General features: G+C 40.6%; 1 protein-coding gene across 1 annotated transcript; it reads right to left on the bottom strand.

Moving 5' to 3' along the window:
• Positions 1-1277: 1277 nt before the first annotated feature.
• Positions 1278-7314, bottom strand: LOC108092275. The gene has a single exon (XM_017191810.2). The coding sequence runs from the start codon at positions 6238-6240 to the stop codon at positions 3586-3588; it is 2655 nt and encodes an 884-aa protein (XP_017047299.2). The 5' UTR covers positions 6241-7314; the 3' UTR covers positions 1278-3585.
• Positions 7315-16970: the final 9656 nt, after the last annotated feature.

The following is a 16970-nucleotide window of genomic DNA, read 5'->3' as shown; positions in this document are numbered from 1 at the left end:
CTTCCCGTTCCACCCCCTCATTGGATCCACCTCATCTACAAACAGACATTTACGAATCCGGGGGAGGCGGGAGCCACTATCCGTGGGTCGCGGGGTGCATATTGATGGCGCAGAGGTTGCCTAGATTTCCCCGAAAGGCATCTCCAATTTGCCATGAAAAATGTCTGACCGAATGTGGCTATTTTCTACAAGTTCAAGGATCTGAGATTGCTGCTTATAAACATTTGAACACAAATGGAGAACGCAAAAAGGCTTACATCATGATTAAATGTTATTTGCATATCAAATAAAAAAAACGTATACATACATAAGATACTTATTGTGATTTTTTTCGGTTGATGAGTATATAATTTAAATATTCTTTCACACAAAAGTTCGATTTCCATAGAGGAACAATATTAAATAGCATTTTAATGAACACCCTAAAAATTTTATTTAGAAAATCTAGTCTTTGAAGTTTTAAAGGTGAGTTAAATTTGTACATCTCAAAAAGATTTGGCTATTTAATTGAGTTTTTAAATTAAGGAAAAAAGTGTTTGTCTATTTAAATATATTATAGAATGCCATGGGGTGTACCGCAGCATAAAGAAAGAGAAAATGTAAATAAACATTGTGGTTATTTAGATATTTAAGTAAAAGCCATTTAAATTGTACTTCTGAAAAACTTGAATATATTTAAAGAAAACCTTTTAACTTTTGCTGCTTCATCGATTTACACCTTTAATAACTTTTGCACCTTGCTCGTTGTTTCTGTGAGTGCATTAGCCAGTTGACCTGAGCTTTTCAATAACGGCATTATGGTTTCTCGGTTTAGGTGTAATCTCCTTAGGGTATGCCATATTCCTCGCTCACGGACATCATTTTGGCCTCCGCCGATTAGCCATATCGATTCGAGCCACACTTTCAGCTTGTCTGTGCGTGTGTGAGCCAATGTGTGCGGAGGTTGGGGTTTGTTTGGGGTTGGGGTTGGGGTTGGGGATGGGGTTTCTAGTTTTGGTTGGGGTTGAGGTTGAAATGCATAATTGGCGATTAGACGATTGGCCCTAATATGCCAAAGTGCTGCAGCGAATAACAAGGGAAGCGCAGCAGAGGCAGCTTTGGCTTTAGCCCCAGCTTCGGACAGCATTCGGATGGCCAACTAATTGGGTCATGTCATCCCCAGGTGCCCCCGCTGATCCCCCTCGTTCCATAAAAAACAGGAAAAAAAGAATTCCTCGCCCATGAAGTACCTACCTTTGGCTGAAATCTTCGGTGGGTAAAAAAAGTAATGACAATGGTTTATGTTTTTCGTTTATATATAGATATATATAATGTTATATATATTTCCTTTTGCTTTGTTGTTCATTCAGTTGCTTTCATGCATTCAATGCCCGCCTTTTGTCTGCGGGCCAACTACTCCCCTCTCCTTTTCCCCACCCACTCGACTCTCTCTCTCTCTCTCTCGCTATCCCTCCCTTTCCCTCGCTTGTTAGCTATGCCGCTCTGTTGATAAGTGTACACATCTATAGACTATATACTATACGTAGGTTTATATTATACAATACATAATACATAAGTTCAACTTAAATGCTATGGTTTTTTCTTGCTCTTTTTGTTTTTTCTCCTTCAAGATTACTTTCAGTTGTGTCAGTTTATGTGTGTGTGTGTTGTATCTGTGTTGGTGTTAGTGTGTGTGTCTGTGTGCCTACTGTTTGTTGGGAGTCCTTTGAAGACTCCTGCGCTCATTTAGATGCAAAGAAAAAAGTCTTTGGTTTACCTTAAAAATATTATTTTGTTTGTTGTTTTTATGATGGTTTTTGTTTTTGTTTTTGTTTTTGTTCTTGTTTTTCTTTTTTGTGTTGTCTGCTTAAATTCTAAGTCTTAGCACATACGGGCAATTAATATCTTGTGGATACGCTTTAAATCGTTACAAGGACAAACTGACATACATCTACATGTACACGTGTATGGCTATGTGTGTGCGTGTGTGGCTGTGTTTGCCTGTGATGTGTGTTTTTTTCGGGTTTTCTGTGAGTTTGTGTGTGTGTGTGCGCACTTTGAGTACAATTTACATATGTTTATTTACGTATGCATTCGAGGAATATTTTCCCCCTGTCTTTACTTTGAATTTCCTCCGATTGGTTTTTTCTGTTTGCCTTTTATTTTGTTTAATTTCTTTTCTCCTTTTTGGCCTGCCATCTTCTAAATTTATTGGGAAATTTACAAACACTTGGTATTGTTTTTTGAATTTTATTTCGGTTCTGGGTTAGCAGTAAATCAATCTTTATCCAAGAATTTTTGGGTAAACCGTTTTAATTTGATTACTGAAACATTTATCCATCGTCAAATGGGGTCAGCATTCGTTTTGCAAAAAATTACTTTAATCTTGTTTAAATCAAGTTGTCTTTGTTGGGAAAGAATAGCAATTTAAAGTTTAAAAGGTGAAAATCTGTTTATCTGTCAGTTATTCAATAGACTGGTTTTAAAAATGCATATACAAAAATGTTCTTCATTAAATCTTATTAAAAAGTTTGAGCAGAGAAAGATTTTATGTTTAACAAATTTAATTGGCTTAGGCAGAAAAAGTTTTATGTTAAACAAAATGTAATTGCATTTTTCATAGTATGAATTAAGAAAAATACAGTTTGCTTTAAGTTTCGATTTATTTAAATTTAAAAAATTGTGAACAAATTTTGGGGATATAGATTTACTGCTACCTTTTGGTCAGACTTATAGCCTGCTTTAGTTTTATATTATTTCACAGCTTCTAACGGAACATAGAAGAATTTCAACGATAGTCGGATTGAGAATTGGTTTCTTTGTCTATGGATTATCTAATATATACAATGATTTATATTACTTCTTCGGCAGCTTTACCTACATAAGTATGCATCCTCTATATGTGAATGTATATTTTACAAATGTTGAGCCACAATTTGGTTTTCGTTCTCTGATTTATGATTATAACTCTTGGAGGAAGGTTTTATTGGTTTTGGGTTCCTTTTCCTTTTTACGTCTTTCTTACCGAATAACGAAGAAATTACACACACACATGCACACACATAGTCACATACATATATATCGTATATATATATATATAATATTTATAGATTTAGTTACATTCACATGGTGGCTTTTCCATATATTTTTGGGTTATTTTTTACGTTATGCGGGGAGTTGAGTGTTTGCCATGGTATTTTTAAGAAAGTTTTGCTGTACATATCCTAGCTTTAGTTTATTTACGTTTACATTTAGTTTAAATTAGTTTAGTTCAGATTTAGTTTTAGTTGAGTTGAGTTACTTGCCAAGGAGAGAGAGTATACTTTAGTGTAGTGCAGTTGATTTCGTTTTAGCTTTCTCTTTGCTTTGGGCAATTATTATCATCATTCGCATTATCTTTTTGTCAGACACTATCACAAACAGTTCGCTTGCACAATAATCGCTGCTCGCTGCTAGGACCTCGGAGCTAACTACGAGTGTTAAACCTAAAAAAGAGCTACCTCCTCCAACTATTTTCCCTCCTTCTCGTTTTCCTCCGCCTAATTTTCCCGTGTTAAGTTTAGTCAGTTCTGGGTTTTGGTTTTTTGCGCCCCACTCCGGCGAGGCTTACACATCCGTGCCGCATCCTTCCTGGTATCCTTCGTCCGGCGAGTTGCGACTGCTGCTGATGAGTGCTCTTTTCAAAGCGGTGACGGGCGGCAGGACGGGCACTCCGCCCTTCTGCCACACGCGTATCGTCTTGGCGTTGATTGGCTGCCCGTTGGGCAGGATGGAGCAGGAACTGGAGGTGCTGGGATTCGCCGACTGGCCGTGATTAACCACCGCGGCGGGAGTGGGTGAGGAGCGGGAGCTTCCACCTCCCCCACCACCCCCTCCACTTCCCTCGTGGAGACGCGGCAGAGTGCGACTGCTGAAGTGCGGACTGCTCCCGGTTGAGCTGCCCTCCTGCTTCTGGTGGTTCAGCGTGGAGGTGAGCTGCTGCTGCAGCTGCTGCAGCGGATGCATCTGCAGCTGGTGGTTGTGCTGGTGCTCCGCCCCGGGCACCAAGGGCAGTCCATAGTCGTTGGGGTAGCCGCCCGAGGAGGATCCCCCCGAGAGATTCGTGGTCACCGTGGAGGCAGTGGAGGTTCCTCCCCCGCCCCCCGCGGTGATTCCCTGCTGCTGGAGATGCGATCGCGGGAACGTCTTGCTGAAGTAATCCGTGGCCGCAGTTCGCTCATGAAGATCATACAACTGGGAGGAATCGATGATGGGCGTCTTGTCGGTGTACCGCTTCATGAAGAGGTCGTCCGCCGAGGTGGTGCCACCTGGGGCACCGTGCTCCCACAGTCCCGAGGGATACAGCGAGTCACAGCCGTTGGCGCGACTGTACTCCCCACTGCCGCCCACTCCGCCAATTGGTGGGATCTTCAGATCGGCGAACTCATCGCTGCCAAAACGCTTCGTGTCGTTGATGAGGTCCGGGTTGTTTCCTCCATTCCCGGTGGATCCTGTGGGCGAGATGAAGCAGGAGGCGGTGGACAGGACACTTCCGTTGTTGTCGTATCCCTGAGTAGAGTACGGGAGGTCCGTCAGTCTCGGTGGTTTCTGCACGGGATTCGCACTGCGTTGATCATGACCCGAGTGGGATACTCCTCGTCCGCTGCTCTTCCTCTCCAAAGTGCCTCCCTGGACCACTCCACCATCGATGATATTCGCCACAGCTCCATTGGCAATGACCACGCCCCCTATGCTGCCGTTTCCTGTGGGCGGTTGCGTCTTGTTTGTGATGGAGTTCTGGTGGTTCACCGACGTAATCACCTCCATGTGATTTGGGGTCTTGCTGTCCACATAAGGCTGCCGTTTGACCCTCAGCAGGAGGCACATGACCACTCCTAGAGCGAAGACAATCAGAGCCACTAGGGCGGCACTCAGACCCACAATTTGGCCGCTGCCCAGGGAGGCCATTCCCGCGGCTCTCATGCTCACGTGGAGCGTGAAGTTCGCCTCGGCCATTCCCGCTCGATTCTCGGCCACGCAGTAGAACTCACTGGAGTCCGTCTCCTGGGCATTGGTCAGCACCAGCTTGGACCTCTTCTCGAAGCCCCCTTCCACCTGCTCGAACATGTGTATCCTCTGGTAGGCAGTGAAGGCGGAATTGTTGGCCAGGAGTCGCCCGTTCCAATACCAATTTATATTGGCAGCTGGAACCGCTCGGGCGCGGCAAGTGATCGAGGCATTCTCACCCATGGCGGTCTCCACATAGTGGGAAATGGGCAGCATCTCGGGTCGACAGGCGAACTCATCCACATGCAGATCCGAGAAGGATCGATCGATGATCCTTTCAGGACCTCCCGAACAAACAGGAGCCACGGGAAGTGGGATGTTTCTCTGCATCAGCAGGAGTTTTGTATCTCTCAATCGACAATCGCAGAGCCAAGGATTGTCATGCAGCTCGATGCCGTGAAGTCTACTCAAAGTCTCGATGGTTTTAGGCAGGAGTTCACTCAGCTTATTGCCGTTCAATCTCAGCAAAGTCAGTCCTTGGAGGCCATCAAAAGCCTGAGCGGAAACGGTCTGAATATCGCAGTGCGAGAGATCCAATTTGTGCAACGCGGGCGTGTTTCCAAAGGCCTGGCTTTCGATTTTGTGGATGTGATTGGAGGCCAGGGTGAGTTCCCTCAGGGAGGAAATGTAGCCCAATGCCAGACTGGGAACCGTCACCAGAAGATTGTGGGAGAGATCCAGCTCCACCAGGTTGGTGAGTCCCTTGAAGGTCTCCCTCTCGATCTCGCCAATCTTGCAGTTCCTCAGATACAACTTCTGCAGATTGAGCAGATTGGCACGGACGAACTGCTCGTTGGAGAGCGTTTGCAGCTTGTTCCCGGACATGTCCAGCACCTGGGTGTTGGGATCGATGTGCTCCGGTATCTGGATGAGGTGTCGATCGATGCACTCCACCGTCTGCTTGCCGCCCTTCCACTTGCAGGCGCAGACCGTTTGGCAGGTGCTCTGCTGCTGGGCAGGAGGATCCAAGTCGGAGTGGGCGGGCGGAAAGTGCTGGTTGGGTGGCATGTAGCCATCCTCCGTCATCGGCTGGCTGTCCGCTATGGAGTACACCTCGTTCTGGGCGGAGGGAGACGACCTGTAGCTGCCGGGGTTCGAGGACGAGGAGCTGCCTGCCCCGCCATTCGCATACAGATGCAGCTGATTGTAGCGACTGCCGAGGATAATTCCAGGAAGCAGGCTGATCACCAGGAAAGCCAATCCCCTGATATGCATTTTCCTGGATTTTTCTTCAAGTCTTCTAGTTGAGCGTTCTAGGCTAAAGCCCAGTGTTTGGTTTTTAGTAGCAATCTCATGGGGTTTTCAGTTCTTCTGTTTATGATATGATGGGTTTTTATTTTTCACATGTAGTTATTAAATGTCTTTGAAGTTTCTTATTTTGGTTAACTGATGTGTCTTGTGTTTAATGTTGATATGGAAAGTTTTATAGTTTTAGTATTTAGATTAATTTTCTTTAATTTCCTTGGTTTTTAAAACTTTTTATTCTTTTTTTGAATTGCTCAAGGATATGCTTCGTTGGGTTGACCTTTGCTCTTACATTCGTGCGATTGTATCCTTCGTTTTTCTGGGTTCTCCTTTAATTATGATATGGAAACTTCCTTATGGGTCAAGCGGAAAATTGATTAATTGCCGCCTTGGCTTCACTTGTTGTTGCTGCGGTTTTCGCCAAGATTTTCATGTTTTGCCGTAATTAGCGTTTGGCCAGACCCAGTGTTATTTATAGGGCTAGCCCCCGCACACTTGCACACTTGCACACACACACACTCGCACTCACTCACTCACACTCGTTTGGATGATAATCGTTTTTATTTTTCGGCCAACGAAATTCGTATTTTCCCTTGCTTTCTTCTTTTTTCTATTATTATATTTTCTACGCAATTTTCTTCAGCTTTTCGGGATATTTCCTCTTTCACGTGCTGCTCTTTATATACATAATATATATAGAATTTTTTTTTTGGATGGTTGGTTTGTTTTGTTGCCTCGGTTAGCACATTTTGCCACGCAAAGCTTTAATTCGCATCGCGTTTTTTCGTCGTTTTCGGTTTCGTTTTCGTTTGCGTTACGAGCGAACCTCGGTCCACGCGAATGGGGATGAATTCAGATTTTAGATTTTCCGAGCGAGGGGAGCGTGATGAGTTGTGATCTAGGCACTAATGCCAATAGCCAATGCACACTTTCGATTGTTTTCACTGCACAAAATAACGGTGGATCCTTGCTGGCGGAAGGCTCACACACGCGCGCACACTCCTTTACACACACAACGACAGCGGGAACGACGCAACCGCTCGGCAGCGTTTATTGACTTGAACTGAGCTTCTTGGTTTCCAATCAGAGTCTCTGCAGTCGCTTTTCCGTTCGGCTTGAGCCGAGGTCGCTTCGTGTGCTCTCGGCTTCTCGAGAGAGAGCTGAGAAATTAGAAAGAGAGCCGAGAAAGCGGACATCTCTCTCGCGTGTTGCTGTAACCGGTTCGCAACACTCGCGAATGCAACATGTGGGCAACACCGCCAACCGGTTAAAAGGATTATATTACACACGCCTCCGTTGTAAAGATTTTGGATTGACTTCGCGACGCGTAAATAAGGATTTATGCGGTATAAATAAGCCCGCCGGTTGGTGGGTTAAATTCGCGACCCGATCGCATGACATCATTAAAACGAATTTAATTGGGTCGATGTCTATTGCCTTTTCGTCCTCTGTTTTGATTTACAATACTGGCTAATGGCAAGCTGTGACTTCGAGGAATTCCTGAGATTTTAATACAGTTACTTGATGAAATGTTTGTGGAAGTCTAATCAAAAATTCAAGATTGTATCATTTTGATGTGACTCTATTGTGGCTTTAATCCGTAACTTTTTAATGCAATTCTTCGCCCAAAAAATTGTTTTTCTGTCTGTTGTTGTCTGGCTAAAAAGTTTTATTAGAAATTCTAAAAGTTGTTTTGTGTGATTTTGCAAACTTAGCAAACAACTTTTCAAGCATAACAAACTATTTTTTTAGGCCAAGATTAAGTTGAATTTCTATTTGAAAATCATTTATTTATATGTGTTATTGATTATTAAATAAATATTTGTTTTTTCGTTTCGATCTAATACAGATTTAGTTAAATAATATATTTAAGGCACAAATCGTGACTGTCTACATAGCACAACAACTTATTTAAATACTTATTTCATTTTATTTATTTCCAACCGCTTAGTTTTTTTTTTTATGCGTTTCTAAATTAAATTAATTGTTTTGGATTTCTACACTTTCCTGCTAAAGATGTAGAATTTTTACTGGTATCACTTCATTTTGTAAACTTTCTTAACTTTTTCATTAGTGAACACCTTTTGTTAATGTTGTACAAATTAGAGAATTCTGTTTACAGCGCTCGAGTGTACTTTGTGTGTTTTCACGTCGTTCCTCATTCTGTATTCCCATTCATCAGAGCCCCCACTTTCCCCTCTCTCCCTTTCCCCCTCTCTTCCCCCCTCTTTACCCCCCCCTCTGCCTTCAGTCAATCAGCGATCAAGCTAGTCAGCCATGAAACACCAACAGAAACAGACCCAAAAAAAGCGAATAAAACTAACAGCAGAAATCCATACACCAAAAAAAAACTTCGAATGGTGTTTTTTATATTTTGTTGTTTATTAAAATTTATTTATTTAGCAATACCTTAATTAAATAATTGTTAATAGTTTTAGGTTACATAGATACTTTAATTCTTATAAAAATATATTTAAACTCTTCTAGTATAAATAATGATATTTACTCATATAATATATATTTCTTATTTATTCAAATGCATATTTAATAGATGTTTTTTTAAAGTTATTTTTTTAATATTTTTAAGATCAGATTTTTTAGGTTTTTTTTTTATTAATCTCAGTTCTCATTATAAGCATGAGTATAACTATATTTTTTTATTTTAACCTTTTGTTATTTATATTTTAGATGGTTTTTCAATTTAAACGTCTTGCTTTTGTTACCCTCGTAACCATGAATATATTTTTTTCCATTTTAAAGTAAATTTCAAACTGGCTGTTAACTTTTGTAAATCGTCTAGGTAATTCTTCTCTCTGTTCAGCAACAAAAAAACTGCTTAGCTTGCAGCCGGCAAGTTGAAGCAAGTAGCTGGAAAAAGAGACTCCGCTTCGCTTGGCTCTGCTTTGAACGTCGAGTGCGGCGCAATTTCAGTCTTGACCGAATGAGTCACATCCGCCAGATACGAGATACTCAAACTCAAACTGGAGTCCGACTGAATGAATTGGCTGCATGGTGTGCAGAAATTTCACAATGTGATGATTTTATGCCCGACTCGTTCATTCAAGATCGGTTTGCATAGGCCGGTGGAAAAGCCTCTCAAGTCTTTCGATCTACTGGAGGGAAAACTATCTCTGGCCCGTTTAATGATGCCCAAGAACCAGAGGCCCAGACTGGGAATGGGAATGGGAATGGCAAGAGCTGAGAAGAGCTGCAAACTAATTAGCCCGAGGGGCCAGAAGTTGCGCTTCAAGTGGAGCCAGAAATTGCGTATAAGTTACTTCACCTGCGGACGACTCCGGGGCAGCTACATGATACCTCTCGTGTCTTTCGGCCAGACAGGAAACGCTCTCAGTGTTACCTGTTTTGAGACCCCTCCCCCTCCCCCTTCCATTTCCCCTGAAAACCCCAACCCACCTGGCCCTATTGCATATGAATGAAATTGCAACGGAGGAGATGGAGCATCGTAGCATCTAGCAGCTGCCTTCGTCCAGATTCAGATTGCCTGAGAAGTTTTCGCAGCAAACTTGTTTACAGCCAGGTAAAAAGAGAAGTTGGCTTTTTGTTTGTCCTCTTTCGGCTGAGCAAAAACAACAACGAAAACAAAAAACACGCGATTGCATATGCTTGTTACACTCCAAGATACATTTTCTGCCGAGATACATTTCCATTTTCCCACCCACTCAGTCACAGATAGAGGCGAACGGAAAACAACTGAAAACTCAACATCGTAGACATTGATTAAGGTCAGTTATGATTGTGTATTGTTTGCTGCTATTTTTTTCTCTGCCTCGTTCGCTTGTCTAAGCTTCAAAAAGTGAAATCTCCTCTTGCGTGTTTGTTTCTTTTTTTTTTTTCGTCTTTGTATTTTTTTTTCGAATTTTTCGGTGAATTGCTGGGCAGTCATGCATGAGTATCTCTGAGTTGACTTCAGGTACCGAGAACTAAGCAGATTGCGTCGAAAGTGTGAACTTTATTCGCTTGAATTATTAGGTGGAAAAATCTTCGCATGTTTTGACATTTTATGGATGTCAAGCATTTCGGCAAACTGACTCGAAAGAGTAATAATTTAGGATTTAGCTGCTTAGAGTTTGTTATAAATAGTTTTTCAAAGTTGCTGTGAAAAACTACTTGGTGATTGTAAAAAGCTTAAATGCGAAAATGTTAACATGTAATTGTAGAGAAACAAAATATTAACTTAATATTAAATATTATGAATGCCTTGTTAACAAGTATAAATACATATATTCTTTATTATGAATAGTCTTTATATATATTATAAATAACATTCTGTTGTGTCTTATTTTAAATTTACAGATTCTAACTATTTATAAAATAACTGTTATATGTTGATGAAAAAAATATGTTAAGTTCTATTTCTTGCCTTCAAACATTAAGGAAAACATTTTTTAATGTAAAATTAATACATGTAATTTCTAGTACAACAATATCACTTACCATTATTATAAAGTACTCAATATAAAAGTACGATTAAAATAAATTGTTAGCTGTTAATTTAAATGTATAACAAATTAATAAAGCTCTTAATGGAATTATAAAATATAAAGCAAACTCATTAAAATAATTGAGGTTTCGTCGTGTCTAGATATTGCACTTCCTTTTTCTTAGCCCCCACCACTTCCTCTTGGTTTTGGCCACGCTCGACCGTCTTTGATGATCTTTTTCGCTTTGGCTAGCGAAAGTAGAACTCGGCCACTATGCAAATATCTTCTGGCAGCGGCGGAAGTTGCCAAGAAAAACGCTGATCGGTGGCGAATGATCAACAGTTTTCGAATCATTTTTTTTTGTGCACCTTTAACAATTTTTGCTGCACTTCACTGTTGGCTGACTCCCCCGACTTCTGGTGGTTATAAATTTTGTTGACTTTCACGTTTCACGTTTCGCATTTGGCGTATGAGCGTTTTCAGCCATTGCCTTCGGTACGCAACAATTAGCCGCAGTTAATTGGCCAAAAATGCTGGCTGCTGTTGGCTGGCTGCTAGTTGGTAGTTGGTGGTTGGTGGTTGGTGGTTGCTATTTGCGTTACGCTTTCTGCACTTGTCTGACGAGAAAACTTACCGCTAATCTTTGAGGCGAACAACTTCCGCCTTGTCGGTGGAAAACTGTAAAATTTACAGTGTAAAGAGCGCAATTAAAAATCACAGCAGCCGCTGAAGAAGATGACTTTGAGTTGTCAGCCGCTGCCGTTGGAATTCCGCAAACAAGCCTTTGCGTTCATAATTTGAAAAATCACCTGGCAGTGGGACTTCATGTGGGTGGTGTGGGTGTGTTTTTAACCTGCTTCCAGCGACCTTTGTGCCCGTAATGCTGCGCCTAATTGCCCTTAATTTATTTAACTTCAAGCTGTGCTGAGAGTTTCCCCTTCTGCCCCTCTGATTTCGACGGAGTCAAGGGTTCGCTGCGTGTCCTTTTGGGTCACTTGGGACGTGGCCGCAGACCCGTCTCCTGCGATTCGAGCAAGTGTCCTTCGAATACTTGTCCGTTGTCCGTTGTCCGCTGTCCATTCCCATCGGCATCATCGCCAGGCACTCGAAAGCAAACTCCGCCAAAGGTATTCGCAATTTGTCATGATCCCGGCAACGATTAATGCGAAAATCTCTTGAAAAAGTTATAAATTGTTAAATGCGAACATCATTAATAAGTTCGCTTTGGAAGGGTATCACTAATTGGATTTTTATGTTTAGTATTTTGTTGGATCACCGTTTGCTAATATGCTCTAGGGTTGGGGTAATTAGAACATGATTTAGAGCAGGCTTTGCTATTTTTAAAAGTTTTTTAAATCCTAACTAACTGTTAAATGCTATTAAACTACAACCATTTTTATTTGCTTAATAATATAATGTTGTTAGCGAATTTGCGTTCTAGTATGTGTATAAAAAACATTTGATTTTATTTCAACGAAAATCATTTTAATATCTGTGGAATCTTTAAAGTAAACAAGTATAAAAATTTATATAAAGCCCTTTGTTTTATTTTCCTTTTGTAATCAAATATATTTTTTCCTTACCTTTTTTATTTTTACTTGGTCAATGATTCAACTGTGATGTTCCACAAAAAATTACGGTTTTGTTATCATTTTGCAAATATTAATCAGTACATCATCAAAATGGTATAAAATTAGTATTGTTTTATGAATATTAATTAGTACTTCAACAAAGTATTATGTGGTTAAACTCAAATAAAGTATGGCATTATGTATAAACATGTAGTTTTTAACTTTTAAAGGGAAATCAGCACAATAGCGATTTTTTTACCTACATCTTTAAATTGACAAACAATGCAAATACACGTTTAGAACGGTTTCCAATTACCCCTTCACAATTACCGCATTTCCCAGAGTGTCCCATGTCCATCTGATTATAATTCAGTCTTGATTTCGCCTTCGCAATCCACACTTTCCGACATTTCAGTCGACATTTCCACGCGCATCCCAGCGGGAAAATCGCAGATTTGTGGGCGGATGGCAAACGGTAGAAGGAGGTCACTAAACGCTCTAATTATTTTCGAACTGTTTGGATTTAAATGTCTCTCAGGAGTTTGCAGTGGCAAGAGCGGCAGAAGCAGCAAAAGCAGCAGCAACAACACTGAAAATCACTTTATCTTCATTTTGTGGCATTAAGCTGCTTAGTGCAGTCGCTGTCCTTTTGCTATCTCGCTCCGTCTATCTGGAATTTTAGTCCTCTGCAATTATTCAGAGCGCTCCAAATTAGGTAATTGCCCTTTAAAGAATCATTCTAATTATTTATGTTTATGTGTGTGTGTTGCCCGCAGTTGTCCCCCCCGTTTTTCCACCGCCCACCGCCCACTTGCGTTGCATATCGCCGGCATTGTCATCGCCTGACCTCCGACCTCCACCCCCTCGTCACCTACTCCTCCTCCTTAGCACCACCCCCTTTTCCTACGGACGGGTGCCACGCTTGTTTGCGGCCTTGATTAATGGAGTCGTCCTGCGGCCGTCGCCCGGAGCGGCTTGAAAATCAACAACAACAATCAGAGAAGGCTGAAAGGGTTACGCTGGGTATTCCATATTTCCGCAAAGTAAACATTGTTTTTATTTTTGTGGATTGAGTGGAGTTTTATTGCGCCAGCACAATTTGGGTATTTGTATACGCACAGAAAATATGAACATGCTTTTGCTGCTGTATTAGCTCATATATATTTATTTAATTTTTAATTGCATGAAAATTTATTCAGAAATCATGTTTAGAGCATGGTAGCTTAAATATTAAAATGTTTTAAAAGCTTGGAAGCTCGTTTATAGAATATTTATATGTATCATACAAAAATGTAAATACATTTTTAATGATATTTTTAAGGATTATAATTTTCTCTCAAGCGGAAAACAATGTTATGTTATGTTATGGTATACACTGATAAAATAAGGTTCGAAACCTTTATCAAAACGCTGTAGGGCTTTTAACCCGTACAATATGTGTTTTTACATAACAAACACTTTGGTTAAATTTCAAACAAAACATTAATACGCTTACGCTTCTGAAATAAAAGTATTAAAACTTTTTATTATTCTTTTAAAAATAAAATTTTTTGTTAAGTGTACTACAATATTTGAATAAATATTCTTAAATATTTATTTAAAATTTAAATTTAAATTTATTTAAAACCAAAATATGCTACATATTTCTGTATTATTCATAGTAATGCTCCTCTAAGTTCACCCTTCTGAGATAATAGCTATGCCCTTTCGCAGAACATAATACCAGCAACTACAACAACTACAACAATTACAACAACTACAACAACTACAACAATTACAACAACGGTTCAACAGGCTTCCTAGGACAACGGGTGCGGACTTTACTGCCCCGGCTGCTTGACTTGTTTTGTTTAGATTTATGTCAAATTGTTGGGGCCATGCGCGGCGCAAATGCGAGGGTAAATGGCGGGAAAAGACAGGATGCGGATGGTCAGAGGGGAAGGGGAGGAGAATGAGGAGGGGGTGGTAAACAGGACAGAAGGACAGAAGGGGCGGGGGCGGGGCTCCTTTTAAGCTTTTCAATCAAATCGCGCTTAAGTGGTTTCCAGTCCAGTTTTCAGCCCATGGGCGCCAGCAGAGGCGCCACCATAATTGGCCGAAATTAATTGTTTGTCTAATCAGTTCATTGGATGCGACGCCGGCGACTGTTTCGACCATTGAACTCGGCGGCTTAGAACCATCGAACATGGCCCCAAACCGATGGCCATCGCAGATATCGACGGAAAGCAGCTTTTATGGTAATCTCTGCGAGAGATGAAATCGATTTGACGCTGCCAATTTATGGGCTTTCCTGCGAGAGTTGGGTACCTAAATCTTTCCACTCTTAATTGGAAATCAGTTGTAAATTTATGACGGGGTTAAGTGCTTAACACAGACTGCGAAAAAGGTTTCAATCAAGGATTTAAACATAAGGGTACTGACTGAATCTTAAATTAAAAGCGACGGCAACAAAACATTTACATTTAAAGCGTTATAGAAATGTAATTCAACCAATAAACTGGTTTGGTTGACAAATAGTAACAATATAATGAAATAATATAATAATTTCTACACTTTTAAAAGCTTCATATTACCTTTTGATTGATTAAATCATGTCCAAACTAGATTTACTTATGCTAAATTTGAATAAAGCCAAGGGCAAAACACGTGTTTAATTAGACAGGTATTTTTTCCTAAGGGTTACCCAACCTTCTAGTTAAAATAGACCTAACTGTCATTGGTTGTATTATCAAACCCAATTATTTATTTATAAAAAAACATAAAAACATTATTCTAGAAGTGAAAAGGAGCTTACAAGTTTTGACAAGTTCATAAACCCTTTTCAAATGAATGTTTTTGGTTGCGATGCATCAGACTTTCTCGCCACGTGAACTTTTTCAGTGAATGTATTTTAATTACAGAAACGCTAGACACACAGCAAGTTGAAATCGGAGCTTTATCCCCTTATCTTGTCAACATTTTATCGATTCGTTAAAAAGAGTTTAAAACCAATTAGAATCCCATTTCTGCTGACAGTTTTCACACATTTCCACTGCTGTCAATGCTCTGCGAAATCCCTTAATCGATGTCCAGCTTATCCCATTAGGCAATCACAATTTATATGTCTGCGGCAAAATCATTCCCATACCATACGATGTGTCGTCATTAATTACTTGAACGGAAGTCGCATTCCATCCGTTTGGTTTGGTTCGGTTCGCTCGCTCATTCATTCATTCATTCGCTCTCTTATTCATTCACTCGGGCCTTTTAATTTTCTATGATTTATGCGTAATTTGCTTTCGATCCGCTCCGAACCTGCTGTCCATTTAAGTTCCCCAACAGGCCGCCAGTGGCTGAGTGGATGCCGCAGCGGCGGAGACATGTGCACCTGTGTTGGCCACATCCTGTGCGAGGGCAACATCAAATAAACTTGGCAAAAATAAAGCAAAACGGAGCAGAAACAAACCAATGGATACATTTTACCAGCACCACAGGTAGGAATGCTGTTCTCAAATTATGCGACAAGTGTGTACTCCTTTCTTATGGTTTCTAGTTAAGGTTGGTAAAAGGTTCGTTAACGAAATTGGAATATATTTATAAAATAACATAATTGGAGCAATGTAATTTCTAATACTGAATATTGTTTTAGTCATAACAATTTTTAACATGAAATTAAAATTAGCAATCGTTTTGTTTACAAGTAAAATCACAAAACAAAAGCAGTTTTTTTTAAGTCGTCTTTAATGCCATATATTTTTCATTGCATATATTAAAATTTGGTTATATTGAACTCATTCCTATTTAGCTAAACCAAAATAGAAAAATAGGGTAAAGAATAGAAAAAAATTGACTCCAACTTAACCTAGTTCAGTGTAACACCAATATATTATCACTAAAACTGTGAATATATTTATGTATTATATATTTGGGCGCTTGATTAAATAGATCTTAGAACATATAAAATTGTCAAAAAGATTCTCTTTTTTCACTGTTTATAAAAAGTCTACAGTATTAGAGACATTTATTGAAATGATAATTTATATAAATAAAATTTTTATATAATTATTGAAAGGCAGAGCGTTCTGCTACAGAAATTCTGTAAATCCAGCATACCCTCTGTGGCAGCAGCTGCCGAGGTTCAGGCTTAACTAGACTTGCCACCACTCGTGGAAGCCCTCGAGGCGAGAACGCAGCGGGAGAATAACCGACCGAAGAGGACCGAGGAATCCTGGTTCTGGTCAGGTCCCTCGGGTCGAGACACCTGAGAGCCGGTAAGCCTGGCCCACTCACCTGTGTATTTAGAGCGTCCAGTGCTGGCCAGTGACTAAATATTGGGACGCCGAGACTCCAAGTGGATGTGGCAGTGGCAGTGGAACGGAGACTCTTGAAGTCGCCAGTCGGCAGTCGGCTCAGTCGGCTATTAAATGTCAATGGACTTCTGCATGAATGAGTTGTGCGACTTCTGCCCGCTGGTCCAATGCGTCTGGGACTGCTTTCTGCTTTCAGTGTTCTGTGTTCTGTTCCACTTGGCATTTTGGTCTGCCTTTTGAGGGCACTCCATGGTCCCACACTCACATAGTTTCATTTAAATTTCAATTGCCGAAATAAATCCCTGCAGACGTTGGCCACCTACGGCTGCTGGAATTTCGGGCATAATTTTATTTATAGAACTTATTGAAATCTCCTCCGGGCCTGGCTCATGTGTCCA

Source organism: Drosophila ficusphila, unplaced genomic scaffold, assembly GCF_018152265.1.
Source record: "Drosophila ficusphila isolate 14025-0441.05 unplaced genomic scaffold, ASM1815226v1 contig_607, whole genome shotgun sequence".
NCBI classification, from domain to species: Eukaryota; Metazoa; Arthropoda; class Insecta; order Diptera; family Drosophilidae; genus Drosophila; species Drosophila ficusphila.
Note: the sequence above shows the minus strand (reverse complement) of the source record. Positions and strands in the feature narration are given on the sequence as shown.

Excerpts from the sequence above, each read along its gene's own strand:
- LOC108092275 (XM_017191810.2), bottom strand. The coding sequence starts at position 6,240 with ATGCATATCAGGGGATTGGCTTTCCTGGTGATCAGCCTGCTTCCTGGA.